The sequence below is a fragment of the Telmatherina bonti genome, assembly GCF_933228915.1.
Source record: "Telmatherina bonti genome assembly, chromosome: 22".
NCBI lineage: Eukaryota > Metazoa > Chordata > Actinopteri > Atheriniformes > Telmatherinidae > Telmatherina > Telmatherina bonti.
In genome coordinates, this window is record NC_136631.1 from 26,722,817 (window position 1) to 26,740,515 (window position 17,699).

A 17,699-nucleotide genomic window follows, 5' to 3' on the forward strand; every position below is an offset into this window, starting at 1 on the left:
CCGGAAACGATTTTTCACCTACCTGGAGCTGTGAACACACCAGATCTCCGTGGCATTTCCCACTTTGTTGTGGACAATATACATAACAATATTGAACTATATATTTTTTAAAATATGTTATTTGGTCTTACAATGTATAAGAATGAACTAGTTGACCAATTCTTTTTGTGCAATTTTATCCTGGTTTTAGTTTTACATCCATCAATGTAAAATTACTACAACTATACCCTCTGCTTCACCAAAGAGGTAAAACTATATTTTGACAGTATATCTTCTTCCTCCAATAGTAAAGTCCTGAGAACAATGTCTCTCTGCTCTAAATTTAATATATTCTGATAAACTATCTGCTTCCAAACACTTGTAATTTTCCTGGTTTTGGCACAACCTTTGGCCTTAGTGAAATGTTTCCATTATATGTTTGTTTTACCACTGTACTGACAAGATAAAGGAAAAGAAACTTCGTAGCCGATGTAGTCTGCGCACTCTGCGCACGATGCGCACTCTGCGCAAACCTGATGCGCATCAAGACGTCGGCTAGCTCCTGCTAAGCTAAACATGTCTGCGTTCACATGCAGCAGATTCTCCCATTTCCTGAGAATATTAGCCAGTAAATCTGATATTCTACACACAGCAGCGGACATAAGTCGTGGAGCTCCAAGCTGCGTGCAGCCGAAACGATGGCAGGTCAGATTTTTATTTTTATTTTTATACAGCAACAGAGTTACAGCTAGCTAGTAGCTCCGGGACTTAGCATTGAGCCTAACCGCTAACGGTAGTGTTTTTCAAAATAAAACATTTCATCTTGCAAAAACTGAAAATATGTTTTAAAGTGTCTAAAACTAAAACATGTTGGGTGTTTGCATGAATTTTAAAGCAGGATTTTTCACATTTCTGTTTCCAATCTAAAAGTAAATTACTGTTATTAATAAGAGTAATTTATAATAACAGTAATACAGTAATATTATAAACTATTGTTTTATTACTGTTATCATAAACTATTACTGTATTACTGTTATTATAAACTATTACTGTATTACTGTTATTATAAACTAACAGTAATACAGTAATAGTTTATAATATCAGTAATACAGTAATAATTTATCACAGTAATATAGTAATAGTTTATAATAACAGTTAAGTGTTATTCACAGAATTGTATAATTTATTTTGAAGAGCCGTACCGCTTGTTGCTATCCATCTTTTTTATTTAGTTAAAAACAATCCACAATAACATTAGTTTACCAGTTTCATAGATATTTTAGAGACTAATCAATCAATAATCCATATTATGATGTATGATCTGCAGGTCATTAAGGGATTAATTTAACCACTGTAAGGATGAAAAAATATAATTATAAAGGGGAGCAGGAATAAATAAGCTTTGCTTCTTTCCTGTAATAACTGTTAAATTTATCTATTGATTAAATTATGTTATTTTTTCTGAAATAAAGAAATATTAATCAGTCATGTATCAGAAATAAAAGTTTGCCAACTGAAGAATAAAACTGTGTCTTGTACATTTTCTAAATGTTTGTATTTTTAAATAACTAATTATACTCACTGTATTATTTGTCAATATTTATTAATGCAATATTATCCAAATGATATGATATAAAATAAAGAAATTTCAGAATAAATGTAATTTTCATGTTCAGTAAAGAATTAGGATGTTAATGTGTTGGATTTATTGTTATTTGGGTTAAAATGGTCGATTAAAGAAAGACAGACAGGATAAGAAGGTAGATCTGTTGTCTGTAGATCTGTTGTCTGTAGATCAGTTGTCTGTAGATCTGTTGTTTGTAGATCTGTTGTTTGTAGATCTATTGTCTTTAGATCTGTTGTTTGTAGATCTGTTGTCTGTAGATCTGTTATTTGTAGATCTGTTGTCTGTAGATCTGTTGTTTGTAAATCTGTTGTTTGTTGATCTGTTGTCTGTAGATCTGTTGTCTGTAGATCTGTTGTCTGTAGATTTGTTGTCTGTAGATCTGTTGTCTGTAGATCTGTTGTATGAAGATATATTGTCTGTAGATCTGTTGTCTGTAGATTTGTTGTCTGTAGATCTTTTGTCTGTAGAGTTGTTGTATGTAGATATATTGTCTGTAGATCTGTTGTCTGTACAGCTGTTGTTTGAAGATATATTGTCTGTAGATCTGTTATCTGTAGATCTGTTGTCTGTAGATTTGTTGTCTGTAGAGCTGTTGTTTGGAGATATATTGTCTGTAGATCTGTTGTTTGTAGATTTGTTGTTTGTAGGTCTGTTTGTAGATCTGTTGTCTGTAGGTCTGTTGTCTGTAGATCTGTTATCTGTAGATCTGTTGTCTGTAGATTTGTTGTCTGTAGATCTGTTGTTTGAAGATATGTCTGTAGATTTGTTGTCTGTAGATCTTTTGTCTGTAGATCTGTTGTTTGTAGATTTGTTGTCTGTAGATCTGTTGTCTGTAGGTCTGTTGTTTGTAGATCTGTTGTCTGTAGATTTGTTGTCTGTAGATCTGTTGTCTGTAGATCTGTTGTCTGTAGATTTGTTGTCTGTAGATCTGTTGTTTGAAGATATGTCTGTAGATTTGTTGTCTGTAGATCTTTTGTCTGTAGACCTGTTGTCTGTAGATCTGTTGTTTGTAGATTTGTTGTCTGTAGATCTGTTGTCTGTAGATCTGTTGTTTGTAGAGCTGTTGTCTGTAGATCTGTTGTCTGTAGATCTGTTGTTTGTAGATTTGTTGTCTGTAGATCTGTTGTCTGTAGATCTGTTGTTTGTAGAGCTGTTGTCTGTAGATCTGTTGTCTGTATATCTGTTGTCTGTAGATTTGTTGTCTGTAGAGCTGTTGTTTGGAGATATATTGTCTGTAGATCTGTTGTTTGTAGATTTGTTGTTTGTAGGTCTGTTTGTAGATCTGTTATCTGTAGATCTGTTGTCTGTAGATTTGTTGTCTGTAGAGCTGTTGTTTGGAGATTTATTGTCTGTAGATCTGTTGTTTGTAGATTTGTTGTTTGTAGGTCTGTTGTCTGTAGATCTGTTATCTGTAGATCTGTTGTCTGTAGATCTGTTGTTTGTAGATTTGTTGTGTGTAGGTCTGTTGTCTGTAGATCTGTTGTTTAGAGATATATTGACTGTAGATCTGTTGTTTGTAGATTTGTTGTTTGTAGGTCTGTTGTCTGTAGATCTGTTGTTTAGAGATATATTGTCTGTAGATCTGTTGTTTGTAGATTTGTTATTTGAAGATATGTTGTCTGTAGATTTGTTGTCTGTAGATCTGTTGTCTGTAGATCTGTTGTTTAGAGATATATTGACTGTAGATCTGTTGTTTGTAGATTTATTATTTGAAGATATGTTGTCTGTAGATTTGTTGTCTGTAGATCTGTTGTCTGTAGATCTGTTGTTTAGAGATATATTGATTGTAGATCTGTTGTTTGTAGAGAGGTTGTCTGTAGATCTGTTGTCTGTATATCTGTTGTTTAGAGATATATAGTCTGTAGATCTGTTGTCTGTAGATTTGTTGTCTGTAGATCTGTTGTTTGTAGATCTGTTGTCTGTAGATCTGTTGTCTGTAGATTTGTTGTCTGTAGATCTGTTGTTTGTAGATCTGTTGTCTATAGATCTGTTGTCTTTATATCTGTTGTTTGAAGATATGTCTGTAGATCTGTTGTCTGTAGACCTGTTGTCTGTAGATCTGTTGTTTGTAGATTTGTTGTCTGTAGATCTGTTGTTTGAAGATCTGTTGTCTGTAGATCTGTTGTCTGTAGATCTGTTGTCTGTAGATCTGTTGTTTGTAGAGCTGTTGTCTGTAGATCTGTTGTCTGTAGATCTGTTGTTTGTAGATTTGTTGTCTGTAGATCTGTTGTCTGTAGATCTGTTGTTTGTAGAGCTGTTGTCTGTAGATCTGTTGTCTGTATATCTGTTGTCTGTAGATTTGTTGTCTGTAGAGCTGTTGTTTGGAGATATATTGTCTGTAGATCTGTTGTTTGTAGATTTGTTGTTTGTAGGTCTGTTTGTAGATCTGTCATCTGTAGATCTGTTGTCTGTAGATTTGTTGTCTGTAGAGCTGTTGTTTGGAGATTTATTGTCTGTAGATCTGTTGTTTGTAGATTTGTTGTTTGTAGGTCTGTTGTCTGTAGATCTGTTATCTGTAGATCTGTTGTCTGTAGATCTGTTGTCTGTAGATTTGTTGTCTGTAGATCTGTTGTCTGTAGATCTGTTGTCTGTAGATTTGTTGTCTGTAGATCTGTTGTTTGAAGATATGTCTGTAGATTTGTTGTCTGTAGATCTTTTGTCTGTAGACCTGTTGTCTGTAGATCTGTTGTTTGTAGATTTGTTGTCTGTAGATCTGTTGTCTGTAGATCTGTTGTTTGTAGAGCTGTTGTCTGTAGATCTGTTGTCTGTAGATCTGTTGTTTGTAGATTTGTTGTCTGTAGATCTGTTGTCTGTAGATCTGTTGTTTGTAGAGCTGTTGTCTGTAGATCTGTTGTCTGTATATCTGTTGTCTGTAGATTTGTTGTCTGTAGAGCTGTTGTTTGGAGATATATTGTCTGTAGATCTGTTGTTTGTAGATTTGTTGTTTGTAGGTCTGTTTGTAGATCTGTTATCTGTAGATCTGTTGTCTGTAGATTTGTTGTCTGTAGAGCTGTTGTTTGGAGATTTATTGTCTGTAGATCTGTTGTTTGTAGATTTGTTGTTTGTAGGTCTGTTGTCTGTAGATCTGTTATCTGTAGATCTGTTGTCTGTAGATCTGTTGTTTGTAGATTTGTTGTGTGTAGGTCTGTTGTCTGTAGATCTGTTGTTTAGAGATATATTGACTGTAGATCTGTTGTTTGTAGATTTGTTGTTTGTAGGTCTGTTGTCTGTAGATCTGTTGTTTAGAGATATATTGTCTGTAGATCTGTTGTTTGTAGATTTGTTATTTGAAGATATGTTGTCTGTAGATTTGTTGTCTGTAGATCTGTTGTCTGTAGATCTGTTGTTTAGAGATATATTGACTGTAGATCTGTTGTTTGTAGATTTATTATTTGAAGATATGTTGTCTGTAGATTTGTTGTCTGTAGATCTGTTGTCTGTAGATCTGTTGTTTAGAGATATATTGATTGTAGATCTGTTGTTTGTAGAGAGGTTGTCTGTAGATCTGTTGTCTGTATATCTGTTGTTTAGAGATATATAGTCTGTAGATCTGTTGTCTGTAGATTTGTTGTCTGTAGATCTGTTGTTTGTAGATCTGTTGTCTGTAGATCTGTTGTCTGTAGATTTGTTGTCTGTAGATCTGTTGTTTGTAGATCTGTTGTCTATAGATCTGTTGTCTTTATATCTGTTGTTTGAAGATATGTCTGTAGATCTGTTGTCTGTAGACCTGTTGTCTGTAGATCTGTTGTTTGTAGATTTGTTGTCTGTAGATCTGTTGTTTGAAGATCTGTTGTCTGTAGATCTGTTGTCTGTAGATCTGTTGTCTGTAGATCTGTTGTTTGTAGAGCTGTTGTCTGTAGATCTGTTGTCTGTAGATCTGTTGTTTGTAGATTTGTTGTCTGTAGATCTGTTGTCTGTAGATCTGTTGTTTGTAGAGCTGTTGTCTGTAGATCTGTTGTCTGTATATCTGTTGTCTGTAGATTTGTTGTCTGTAGAGCTGTTGTTTGGAGATATATTGTCTGTAGATCTGTTGTTTGTAGATTTGTTGTTTGTAGGTCTGTTTGTAGATCTGTCATCTGTAGATCTGTTGTCTGTAGATTTGTTGTCTGTAGAGCTGTTGTTTGGAGATTTATTGTCTGTAGATCTGTTGTTTGTAGATTTGTTGTTTGTAGGTCTGTTGTCTGTAGATCTGTTATCTGTAGATCTGTTGTCTGTAGATCTGTTGTTTGTAGATTTGTTGTGTGTAGGTCTGTTGTCTGTAGATCTGTTGTTTAGAGATATATTGACTGTAGATCTGTTGTTTGTAGATTTGTTGTTTGTAGGTCTGTTGTCTGTAGATCTGTTGTTTAGAGATATATTGACTGTAGATCTGTTGTTTGTAGATTTATTATTTGAAGATATGTTGTCTGTAGATTTGTTGTCTGTAGATCTGTTGTCTGTAGATCTGTTGTCTGTAGATCTGTTGTCTGTATATCTGTTGTCTGTAGATTTGTTGTCTGTAGAGCTGTTGTTTGGAGATATATTGTCTGTAGATCTGTTGTCTGTAGATTTGTTGTCTGTAGATCTGTTGTCTGTAGATTTGTTGTCTGTAGATCTGTTGTTTGAAGATATATTGTTTGTAGATCTGTTGTCTGTTATGTGTAAATCTGTTATGTGGTCTCCGAAGCATCCTCAGAACCAGGATCTGACTTATGTCTAAATAGTTTCTGGCCTGTCCAACCCTCTGAATTAAATAGATGAATAGCTTCATCTAAACCATCCACCTGTACCCTCTCCCAACAAGCCTCTTTAAAGGTGGAGTATGTAAGATTTTCAATATTTTCTAAATAAATTAACTAAGAAAATAACTACAATCATAATTAGATAGTTTTTTTAAAACATGTAGGTTCCAGTCTGCCCATATTTGATGTGTTATTAAATTACAAGTTTAATTAATGACAAATGACAAAAAGCACTTTTTTTTACTGGTAGGCAAACATTTAAGAAGGGTCTTTATCATTAATTAAACTTGCTCAGGATGGGAGATTGAGTTGGACTCAACTCAATCTGTTGGTTTCCTTATATAGGCTGTTATGAATCGGCTTTCATTATATTTTCTTCTCTTAAAAGTGTCTTGAGATGGCATTGCTGTGATTTGATGTGTGTTGTGTAGATCTGTTGCTTGTAGATCTGTTATCTAACCCTAAGTGTGAAGGTAGAGAGCTGTTGAAAACAAGAAGTTTCTCTAAGCTGGAAGTGAATCTATCACATGAAGTCTGTGTTTTCCTTCGTGCGATGCAGTCGCAGCGGCCGGCGGACGGCAGCGTGTTGCAGGACCGGCGGAAGCAGCAGATGGCCAGAGGTCTTCCCAAACAGAAGCCCATCGCTGGGGTCAAACAGGTCATCGTGGTGGCTTCAGGAAAAGGCGGCGTGGGCAAGTCTACCACTGCAGGTGTCGTGCAGATCAGTGGAACATGGACGATGTTTCCAGGACAGAGTTTTAGCTGCTGCGGAAGGAAAAATTTGCCAGTTTGAGTGGTTTTTATCAGAATCACTACAATAATTCAGATCAATCTTTCACATTGTCTCTGAGACGGGAGTTTAGATGGAAAATAAGGATTCATTTCAGTAAACTTCTTGTTTGGTTTATTTCTGTCTTATATAACATTTGATGCTGAGTTTATGAATCTGATGGAAGCAGTCTGTATTTTAGTTGTTGTTTTGACCCAACATTTGCCTTCATAAAGACGGCTCAGATTCTGCCTGAAAACTCCAATTTCCCAGCAGTTTTTGTAAAGAACATAAGAGACATTTTAGCTGGAATATGATGGACAACAATGTGATGGCTTTAAACATTTAAACATGCATTTATCTGTCTCTGCAGTGAATCTGGCTCTGGGAATCATGGCCAATGACCCGGTAAGCAGTCTTTCTGCTCATCCCATGTTCTCTTTATTTTTCAGCTAGGAGACCTCAGACTGATGTGTTACACTATAATAATCAGGTATTAATGTTATTGTAAGGGAGTTCTGATCAATTAGAATAATGTTTTATAGTAATAATTAAGTTTTCCATCAGACGTACAGCCTGCTGACCATTCGCAGCACCCTCCAATTAATTGCATGACCTGAACAATATCATTAGAATTAAATTAAAGTGTATTTCTTAATAAAATCAGAGTTGCATTAAACATTTACCTTCTAATTTGAAAGTTAAAGGTAATAAATGGCAGGGACAGTATCAAACCCGCCAGGCTTAGCGTTTGATGGAGGCCTCCTTCAGCTCTAACCCTTCTTACTCTGGAAAGCACATTTTGTCTCAAACTGCCTTTGTGATCCTTCAACTCCTGTGTTCCGGTCAGAGCCTGCAGGAAAACGTTACGGTTCCTCCACCACGCCTAACCTTTGGGACGAGCTGTGAGCTCCATTTCCTCCGCCGTAAATACCTCACAGGCATCGCCAATTTAATTTCTGTTGTGTTTATTGAGCTTTTTTTCAGTCATCCTACTCGGATGTGTCTACGGTATCTCGGATGTGTTGAAATCATGACCTATTTCAGTATTTCCCAATCCAGGGCCTCAGGAATTAGATAAGTTCAGTCATCTAATTCACCTGTTTTGGAGCAGGAACTTACAGGACACGAGGACCTGGATTGAGAAACACTGACTTACATTGTTCCAGGTCAATTTCCAGCCGTTCAGAACCAGGATTAGACCAGGATTAAACCAGGATAGCAAGGTCTCTGGAGATGGCTTTCTGCCCTCTGGAGGTCTGGTTTGCTGATAAAAGCGCTGCTGGTGTCCTCAGACAGCTGCTTAGTGTTCACCGTTTTTGTTTTTCCTTTTTTTTCCTTTTTTTTTTGTCTTGTTCAGCATTTAGGCAAGCAGAATGATGGTCTGGATACTGTGTTCTGCTGAGCAAATTTTCTTTGCCAAGGGAAGCTTTATATATTTAATGATTCCCTTGACTTTCTGAATTTTTATTTTATTTCTATATTTATTTTGTATTATTGTTTGAATTGTAGAGTTTGTTCTGCTGGACCAGAGAGGACAGATGAAAGACAGAAAAAGACACCTCATAAGAAAAGTGAAAGAGATGAAGGGAGAGGAAAGGAAAAAACAAAAACAAAAAAATAACAAAAAAATAACCCAAAAACAAAAAGAAAAAAACAACCTACAGATGTATACATACACACACATACATACACACACATACATACACATACACATACATACACACACATACATACACATACACACATATATATATATATATACACATACATATACACGTATACACACATCTGTATACATATATACACACACACATCTATGCACACACACACACACACATACGTACGTACAAACACATACGCACTCGCCAGTATCAACACATACGCATACACATACAAGCCAACTTTAGATCATAGTAACTAAACTATGAATCTAAAAAGTTAAATATAAATGAGAAACAAACAGAAATGAGAAAACGAGCTGCTGTTAGTGAATAAACCTGCAAACGACTCGGTGACTGTGTCACATGCAGAACATGCAGAGTGGAACGTGTTCAGAGAAGATCATGCCAGTGTGACCCCTCCCACACAAAGGCAAGAGGCACGCCACACACGCAGACACACACACGCATACACAAACACACACACACACACACACCCCTCACTCCCTATACCTTCATGTACCACTACAATCCTCTATACACCACCACATATACACCACCACACTCCCTCATACGTACCCCCCCTACACCCCACACACTCGTGTACTATCACACTCCCCTAAACCCCCACCCCTACACCCCCACACATACATGCCCCAACACACTCCCACATACACGCACCCCTACCCCCTACCACTGATCCACCCAAGGCCTCCCGCCAGGTCTGGAAACCTCCTAGCCCCCCCAGTAATGAAGCAGCCAAGATCCCCGTCCAGGGGTCCACCCCAGACCCACAGCCACCTGAGCCACCCAGCCAGTCCCCAGCCCCGAGCGGGATGAGGTCACACTCTCCCCCCCTACACTAAGTGATGGAGCTGATCACAGGAGACCAGAGAGAGTGAAATTCAACTGATTGATCCTTTGAGGAGGCAGACATAATTTCCATGCTGATGTAATCTAATAACAGATTTCTAAACTGCTGGATACACAGATTCTGTTTGCTTTTCCAGTTCACAAGGATAGTTTTCTTTGCAATGCACAGGCTGCTGAGGATTGGTTTTGCTAAATTAAACCCTATGTTATTTTCACCTAAGTGACCCAATAGGCACAGTTTGGGGTTTGCAGGGTATTACATTTAAACCAGTCTGACAGATCTTTACATACCTGGAGCCAGAATCTCTGGACAGGTGGACAAGACCATAAGGCATGGTAGTAGCTGTCAATCATGTTGTCAGTACAGTGTGAACAGATATGTGAGTGTAACAGGCCCATCCTGAACATCCTGTGTCCTGTATAATGAGTTCTATGTAGAATTTTGAATTGTATTAATTGCATGTTTGAATTCTTAGTCATTTTGAATGTGTTTGAGCAGATTTGTGACCATTCATTTTGATTGAAGTTACTGGATAAGTCTGCTTCCCATTTAGAAGTTGGGAGGGAGATGGAATTTTCTAGCTTCAATAGTAATCTGTATATTTTGGATCGTAACTTCAGGGCCTTAAGATTTAAGAATTCGGCAACCCTGATAGGTAACTGTAAGTTTAGTTGATCAGTGGTGTATTTCTTACTTATAATAGATTTAAGTTGGTGGTATTCTAAGAATTTGGTGCTGCTGAGATCATACTGTGAAGAAATTGCATCAAATGGCAGAAAGTTTCCATTTTCTATTATATGTTCTAACTGATTTACTCCTTTATTCTTCCACTGAGGGAGGTTTATCATCTTTCTGTTTTGCAGGAAGTCGGGATTGTTCTAGATGGGTGTGAGCTTACATGGAATAAGTGCAGACTTGGTTACTTTCAGGAATTCCCACCAAGCCGTTAAACTGGAGCTGATGTTAATGCTTTTGAAACACTTATATGACTTGACAGTTGAGCTGATGAATGGTAAATCAGAGATGACTAAATCCTCACACAATGCTTGCTCAACATCCAGCCATGGCTCATCCAAAGAATTTGGATTAAGCTACTTGGAGATGCATTGCAGCCTATTACATAAGAAATATTGATTAAAATTTGGCAGGTCCAACCCACCTCTGTCTTTGGTCTGTTGTAAAGTTTTTAGACTAATGCGGGATGGCTTGTTTTTCCAGAGAAATTTGGATATGTGGGAGTCTAGTGATTTAAACCAAGTGGAGGATGGTCTGATGGGAATCATTGAGAAAAGGTAATTAACGTTTGGTAGAACCATCATTTTAACGGTGGAAACCCTCCCCATAAGTGATATGGGCAAGCGGTTCCACCTTGAGAGGTCATCCTTTACTGTTTTTATTAGCTGATCATGATTTAACTTTATTAATTCGGTTAGTCTGGGAGAGATTATTATACTTAAATAACTAATATTTCCTGACTGTATAGTGGTGTTAGATATATTTTTAAAGTCAGAGTTAATGGGCATTGCTGTAGTCTTTAACCAGTTAATAGAATAGTCTGATATTGAAGAGAATTTGTTAATTAGTGTGATTGTTTGAGAAAGTGTTGTTTGTGAGTTGTGAAGGAAAAGTAAAACGTCATCTGCGTAAAGACTAACTTTATGTTCAATATTTTTAGCTTGAATTCCTTTGATTTCTGGGTTTTGTCTGATGGCAGCTGCCAGGGGTTTGATAAAAATGGCATAGAGTGATGGAGAAAGTGGGCAGCCCTGTCTGGTGCCTCTCTGTAAGCAGAAGTTTGTAGAAGTTTTGTCATTAGTCTTCACACTTGCATTTGGGTTGCTGTTTAATATTTTTATCCAGTCAATAAATGATGACCCAAACCCAAATTCTTTTAAAGTTGCAAATAAAATTTTCTAGTTTACACGGTCAAATGCTTTTTCTGCATCTAAAGAAATAACTGTGGACTTCAGATTGTGGAGAGTTGAATAATCTATTATGTTAATTAATCTGCACATGTTAGTGTAGGAATGTCTACCTACCAGGAGCCTCATTTCTAAACCTGCGTAGCAATGATGACTCCAGGTTCCGTACGGAAACCAGGAAAACCTTCCAGGTTTCTACAGCAGCACGTCCCACGCCTGTTTCCTTCATAAATCAGGGTCAATACTAAATGTTGCGCACGTGAGGAAACATCTGGCAACGCCCACATGTTGGCCATAAAAGGTCAGGCCGACGCCCTGATAAAATTAATCCAACTCATTTCCATGACGGTTCTGCAGGAAAAAAGCCAAAAAGGAATTTTCTGGAAAATGAGGTAGAAATTCTAACAGATAAAGTTGTATAATGTAAAAGTATTTTATCTGGTGGAGACAGGATGGACATCACCACCACCAGAAAGACAGAGGAGATCAGCAGGGGACAGATGCTGTCAGCGTCTCATCAGACCACCGGACTTGTCCAGAAAGGACAAATAAAGTGGTCAGACAAGAAAATGTAGGGAGAAAATGCATCTTGGTCCACAGGAGGAGGAAGGGAGGGCCGCTGCCCACTCCCACAGATTAGAAGCTGGCGGGAAAATTAAGGAGTCCAGAGATATGCTGGAACAAAATGCTCCAGATGATGCTGAAAGTGCTTCATTCCTTTGTTTCAGATTATAAAATGAACGGACATAAATGAGACGTCTCTGACTCCAGTTTATTTACTGGGAACATACTGGTGTTCCTGTGTGTCCCAGCTGGGTTGCAGCGCTGCAGATGTGGTCGGAGACGGGGGGGGGCAGTGGTTCCACCATGTCCACCCCAGCAGGGACAGATAAGCCACTGTGCGCCTTTACACATTGGGGAGCATTTTATATCCAACCATCACTTCATGTTCTGTATCTGCAGGTGGAGGAAACACCTGATTAGCCTGATGATGGGCTGTTGTCATGGCGACCGCCTCCTTTTACCTGCAGGTCTTCATGTAGAGCTTTATTAGTACGGCAGCTTCTGTACGACTTATTAACTGTGTGATGTTGCTTTTCTAACATGTAGAACTGCTTGGTTTCAGAACATTTTACTGCTGGACGTTTTACGTGCTGGAGGAACTTTTTCTCTTCTTCTGCAGATGCTGTTAATGTCCAACATTCTGGGGGAAAGTTTACATTTCATTTGGAACAAATGTCTCAGATTTCTTTGGTTTTATTTTCTGCCTTTGGTGTCGCTGTTTCCCGTTTCTCCAGATGTTGTCATACGCCAGGGTCAGAGTTGGTGTGGAGGTCGGGACGTTTTACCGCCAAATCCTGCTTTTAGAAACCCCAGAAGTGGACTATAATTGGCGTACGCCGGGTTTTGTGCTGCAGATTTAGACATGAGGCTCCTGGACTGCTGAAAGTAGGATTCCTGCTTGGTGATGTCCTCCTCTTCAGCACTGAACTGATAAAACATCCTTTCTCTCTTAGTCAAAGTCGGTTGGTTTGTTGGATGCTGATGTCTACGGCCCGTCCATTCCCAAGCTGATGAACCTGAAAGGAAACCCAGAGCTCAGTGAAAGTATGTAAAGTCTGGTTTATTACAGCTTCTCTCTTCTCCTGCATGGTGACTGTAGAGTCATGCTGGTTGTTCCTACTTCCTCTAGATAATCGCATGATCCCTCTCACCAACTACGGGGTCCCATGGTGAGTTCAGATCCCGTCTGTTTGGAATAAGTCAACTTGCAGCTCATCAGTGACCCGTCCTGTCTCTTCAGCATGTCCATGGGTTTCCTGGTGGAGGATGCAGCTCCCATTGTGTGGAGAGGGCTGATGGTGATGTCTGCTATAGAGCGGTTGCTCCGACAGGTAAAAAGAAAAACAATATTTCCTGCTCAAGTTGAAATAAATCATCTTCTGATGATGCAGACACTGTCTGTAGGTGGACTGGGGCTCTTTGGACTACCTAGTGGTGGACATGCCTCCTGGGACAGGAGATGTCCAGCTGTCAATCACCCAGAACATCCCAATAACAGGTCAGTTTCAGACACATCCCAGGCATCAGCAGAGCCTGGTGTAAGAACTCTTAGACGGTGATCCAAAACCCCGTTTCCATCCCGGTACCGTTCGGTAAACCCTAATCTCTGCTGCGTCTCCATGGCAACCGTACTGGTGCCTGGTAGGTTGCGTCAGACGTGTTATGTCATGGAATGATGTCATCATGACGTGACGCTTTCTGTGAACAGGAATGAAAAAGGCACGTCAGAGCCAAAGCAGTCGTGGACATCTAACAGGCTGTCTAATGTTTTCTGTCTTTAAACAAGAATAAATTCTTCACATGTTAAAACTCGGAGTTGTTCCTGATTCGTTCTGATTGCTGAGTCACACAGGAAGCCATCAAACGGAAAGATCAGCAGAAAAAAGGATGTATTAGATAGATATTCTGGATAATGGAGAAAAATGCAGCCCGTCTGGTACAGAATCGGACTTGCTCTGGAGACGCGATTGCTGATTGGTTCTGATATTGGAGGGAATGTTGACATTTTGTCTGTGACAGACAGGGAACCTTTTCCGCGGGAACAGACAGAAAGCAGACTGTTGACTCTGCTGTAGAAAAGAAAAAGGCCTGGTTCTCCAAACAATCCTCATGATGAATGTGAGACGGCGCCAAAAGGTGGAAGGTTTTAAATTTCTTGTGTCGTGTCCCAAACCTCCGTGTGCATGTGCACGTGGATGTGAAAGTGGCACGTTGCTGGCCAAGAGGGCAGTGACTGTCACCTCATCATACAGGTACGTAGGAAATTAAAGGAGAAGCAGTGACCTCCGTGTGTGGAGCCCATTAATATGTTTTTCACATTGTTCACATGTGCATGTGTCATTTGTCTGATGCTAAAGGACATATCTCGAGAAAATTAAGCTCAAAATTGCATTACTTTAAGTCACTGTGAACCAACGGTGAACACGAAAAGACAACTCAGTCAGTCATAAACCCACAGGGCGGGGCCACAAGCTCCTCTCTGTCAGGTCAGAGTCGGACAACAATCATGTGCAGGAGCGGGTTGCAATACGAAGAGCTAATCACCTTAGTTTTATCATTTATCAAAACTTTTTGCTGTGAGAGAGAATGGATATTGTTTCTATGTCCCAGTAATACAACAAGCCACACATTGGTTTACTGTCAGCATAAGGAAGGCTGTTTCCCCCACTGGCAGCAGAAAGAAAAGGCCTTCACCTGCAGCGTTAATGAAAATCCAGATGCTGTGCTTCTATCAAGACACCATCAAGTGGATAGCCTGTATGTTTATGGTAAGTTGGTGGTCAGGTGGTTAGAATTCAACCCAGCAAACTATGAGGCAACTCTACTGTTAACTTAACCAAACTGTAGCTGTGTTAAAGTAATGTAGATTGTAATGTAGATGTAGTAATGTAGAACATGAGTTTGAAAAAAAAAAAAAAAAGAAAAAAAAAAAAATATATATATATATATATATATATATATGTGTATAAGCGCGACATAACTTCTGTGATTTAGTCTTTTATTTTTTGACTCAGCTTTTTATGTTTTGTAATTAGCATGAATATAATGTCATTTCAGGTTCTGTCTCACATTGATGCATTTTATGGAAATGTAAATAGGGAACAGCCAGAAAGGAAATAGCAGCATGGAAGAAAAATCATCACCATACGGCATATTAAAGGCAGATATTACTGAAATATCGTCACGTCACCCTAATAACAAAAAGAACTGGGACCTTATCAGGATGAAAGGTCTGAAGTTTTATTGTAAGAGCATGAAACTAATTTCTGTATGCAGATGTTGCTGCAACCTAAAAATGTCAAGCAAAATACATTTTATGGAAATTTCCCTCAGTCTGGACCCTGCTGGGGATTTTGACCACCACGGCAACAGGATTGCCATCCTGCCGTGAGGTAAGTTCCCCCTGCGACCCTGACAGACTGGTGGGGGGGCAGACGCCTCCTCTGCCTGGGAAACATTCATGCCCCTGCACTGCTGTGAGATGTTGTCCTGTGATCTTCCATTTATTAAAATAACATGTTTTTATGTTCATCACAGGGCTGAGTGAATGTAAATGATGCTCTTTGCTGGTGTACAGGAGTTACCTCACCCCCCCACAGAGCTTCATGTCTGACAGACTGAGAAGATGATAACATTTTGCATAGAGAATAAATGTATAGACCTTCACGCCACACATTAATCATGTGACAGACTTACTGAGTGTTTTTATAATTACTGTAAATACTTTTATTTACATTGATGAATGAGAAGATGTGGAAAAAGTAAAATGTGTTTACTATTTTAATAAATCTGTATTTGTACTACAAGAATCTGAAATATAGAGATTCATGGAACTACATAATGTCTGCGTGGGGTTAGGGCACGGGGAGGGCACACGGCGCCGCACTGACTCCGCCCACAGTCAGGTGAATAGCTAATGAGCTACTGGTGCTTTGCAGCAGCAGAGTCCTGGAAAATGGGACAGGTTTTGTGAATTTTGGCTTAAAACTTCATAAAGACCACGGAGAACATTTTAAGTAGTTAAAAGGAGCATTGGAGCGGGTCTTTTGATGACCTAAATGTAACGCCTGATATTACATGATGCAGAAAAAGCTTTTTAGGGCTTATCAGTGCATTAGTTGGTGTTTCACTTCAGCAGCTAAAGGAAATAGAAGGAGGGATGGGGGCCTTTGTTTTCTTTATTCGCTACTGTTTTCTGTATTTTACTGTTTGAGTCCCGGTTTTATCACCTAGATATGAGCTCTGTACAGCTTGTTTTAGGACTGCAGACGAACCGTCTAAAAGTGCTGGGTATAAAGACGTGATGCTTTTGGTTGTGCAGGTGCTGTCATCGTGTCCACTCCACAAGACATCGCTCTGCTAGATGCTCGCCGAGGAGCAGAGATGTTCAGAAAAGTAAACGTGCCGGTAAACTTGCAGACGAAGCGGTGACTGGACCTGTGCTGATTTTATGTACAGGTTTCAAGAACATGCTTGGTGTTCTTTCAGGTTCTGGGTCTGGTGCAGAACATGAGCGTCTTCCTCTGTCCCAACTGTAACCATCAGACCCACATCTTTGGTTCTGATGGGGCCCAGCAGCTTGCTGACACTCTGGGAGTCATGTTGTTAGGTAAGTTGTTGAATGGAAGAACTCGTATTTTCTGTATTTCTGCCTCGGTGTGAGATTTGATATGCTTGTTGGTCTCCAGGTGACGTCCCTCTTCATGTAAACATCAGAGAGACATCAGACAGAGGACAGCCAGTGGTCGTCTCTTCTCCCAACAGCCCAGAGGTTTCTGTTTGCAAATATTCATGTTTGATTTTATTTGGAGATTTTCTGCTCTCTGTTCTGGGGGAACTAATGTCTGGTTAGAATATATTAACGTATAACATGGAAATATTACGTGTTATTATGTCATATTACATATCATTACATATTACATCACATCTGATACTTCTGATTAGCATTTGGCATCTGCTGCTTCATCCTATATGAAATGATAGTTTCTTGTTGTTGAAAGGGTATAAAAGTGTCTCTATGTTGTGTAGGCGGAGGCATACAGGAAGGTGGCGTCTGCTGTGCTCCAGAGACTACAGGAAGTGTAGTCTGACTGCAAGAGGAATTCAGCAGGTTGAGGAGTGAAGACGTGATTACGTGTCGTATATGACTTTTCAGCTACAGTTAAACTTCATATTTACCACTAAAGGAATGAGATATTCAATAAATCTGTGAGACAGATGATGTTTTTGTGAGTTTATTTTTACATATCACCAGCTCCAAAAGCAAACTGTGAAAATTGCAATTAATCTTCTCTTTAGTTATCATTTTTAGTGACAGAGACTTCTCAAGGCTAATTTATATATATATGTGTGTATATATATATATATATATATATATATATATATATATATATATATATATATATATATATATATATATATATAAATGTAAAGATATATATGTGTGTGTGTGTGTTTATATGTCTATTTTTCTTTATGAATCTTCAAATGTGACTGTGAAGGCTGTTGGAAGACAGTAAACTCATCGTCACTGAACTTTGTGACATGGTGCGTTATTCGGATTGAAGGATCGATTGGAAGAT

At 38.7% G+C, this 17,699-nt stretch overlaps 1 protein-coding gene across 1 annotated transcript; it reads left to right on the forward strand.

Moving 5' to 3' along the window:
• Positions 1-563: 563 nt before the first annotated feature.
• nubpl (nucleotide binding protein-like) lies at positions 564-17,270 on the forward strand. Its single transcript, XM_079262409.1, has 11 exons — positions 564-684; positions 6,887-7,037; positions 7,470-7,504; positions 13,071-13,161; positions 13,247-13,286; positions 13,358-13,448; positions 13,522-13,615; positions 16,439-16,524; positions 16,606-16,726; positions 16,806-16,888; positions 17,146-17,270. Exons 2-11 carry the CDS (start codon positions 6,938-6,940, stop codon positions 17,200-17,202), a joined length of 798 nt encoding a protein of 265 aa, XP_079118535.1. The 5' UTR covers positions 564-684; positions 6,887-6,937; the 3' UTR covers positions 17,203-17,270.
• The last annotated feature ends 429 nt before the right edge of the window (positions 17,271-17,699 follow it).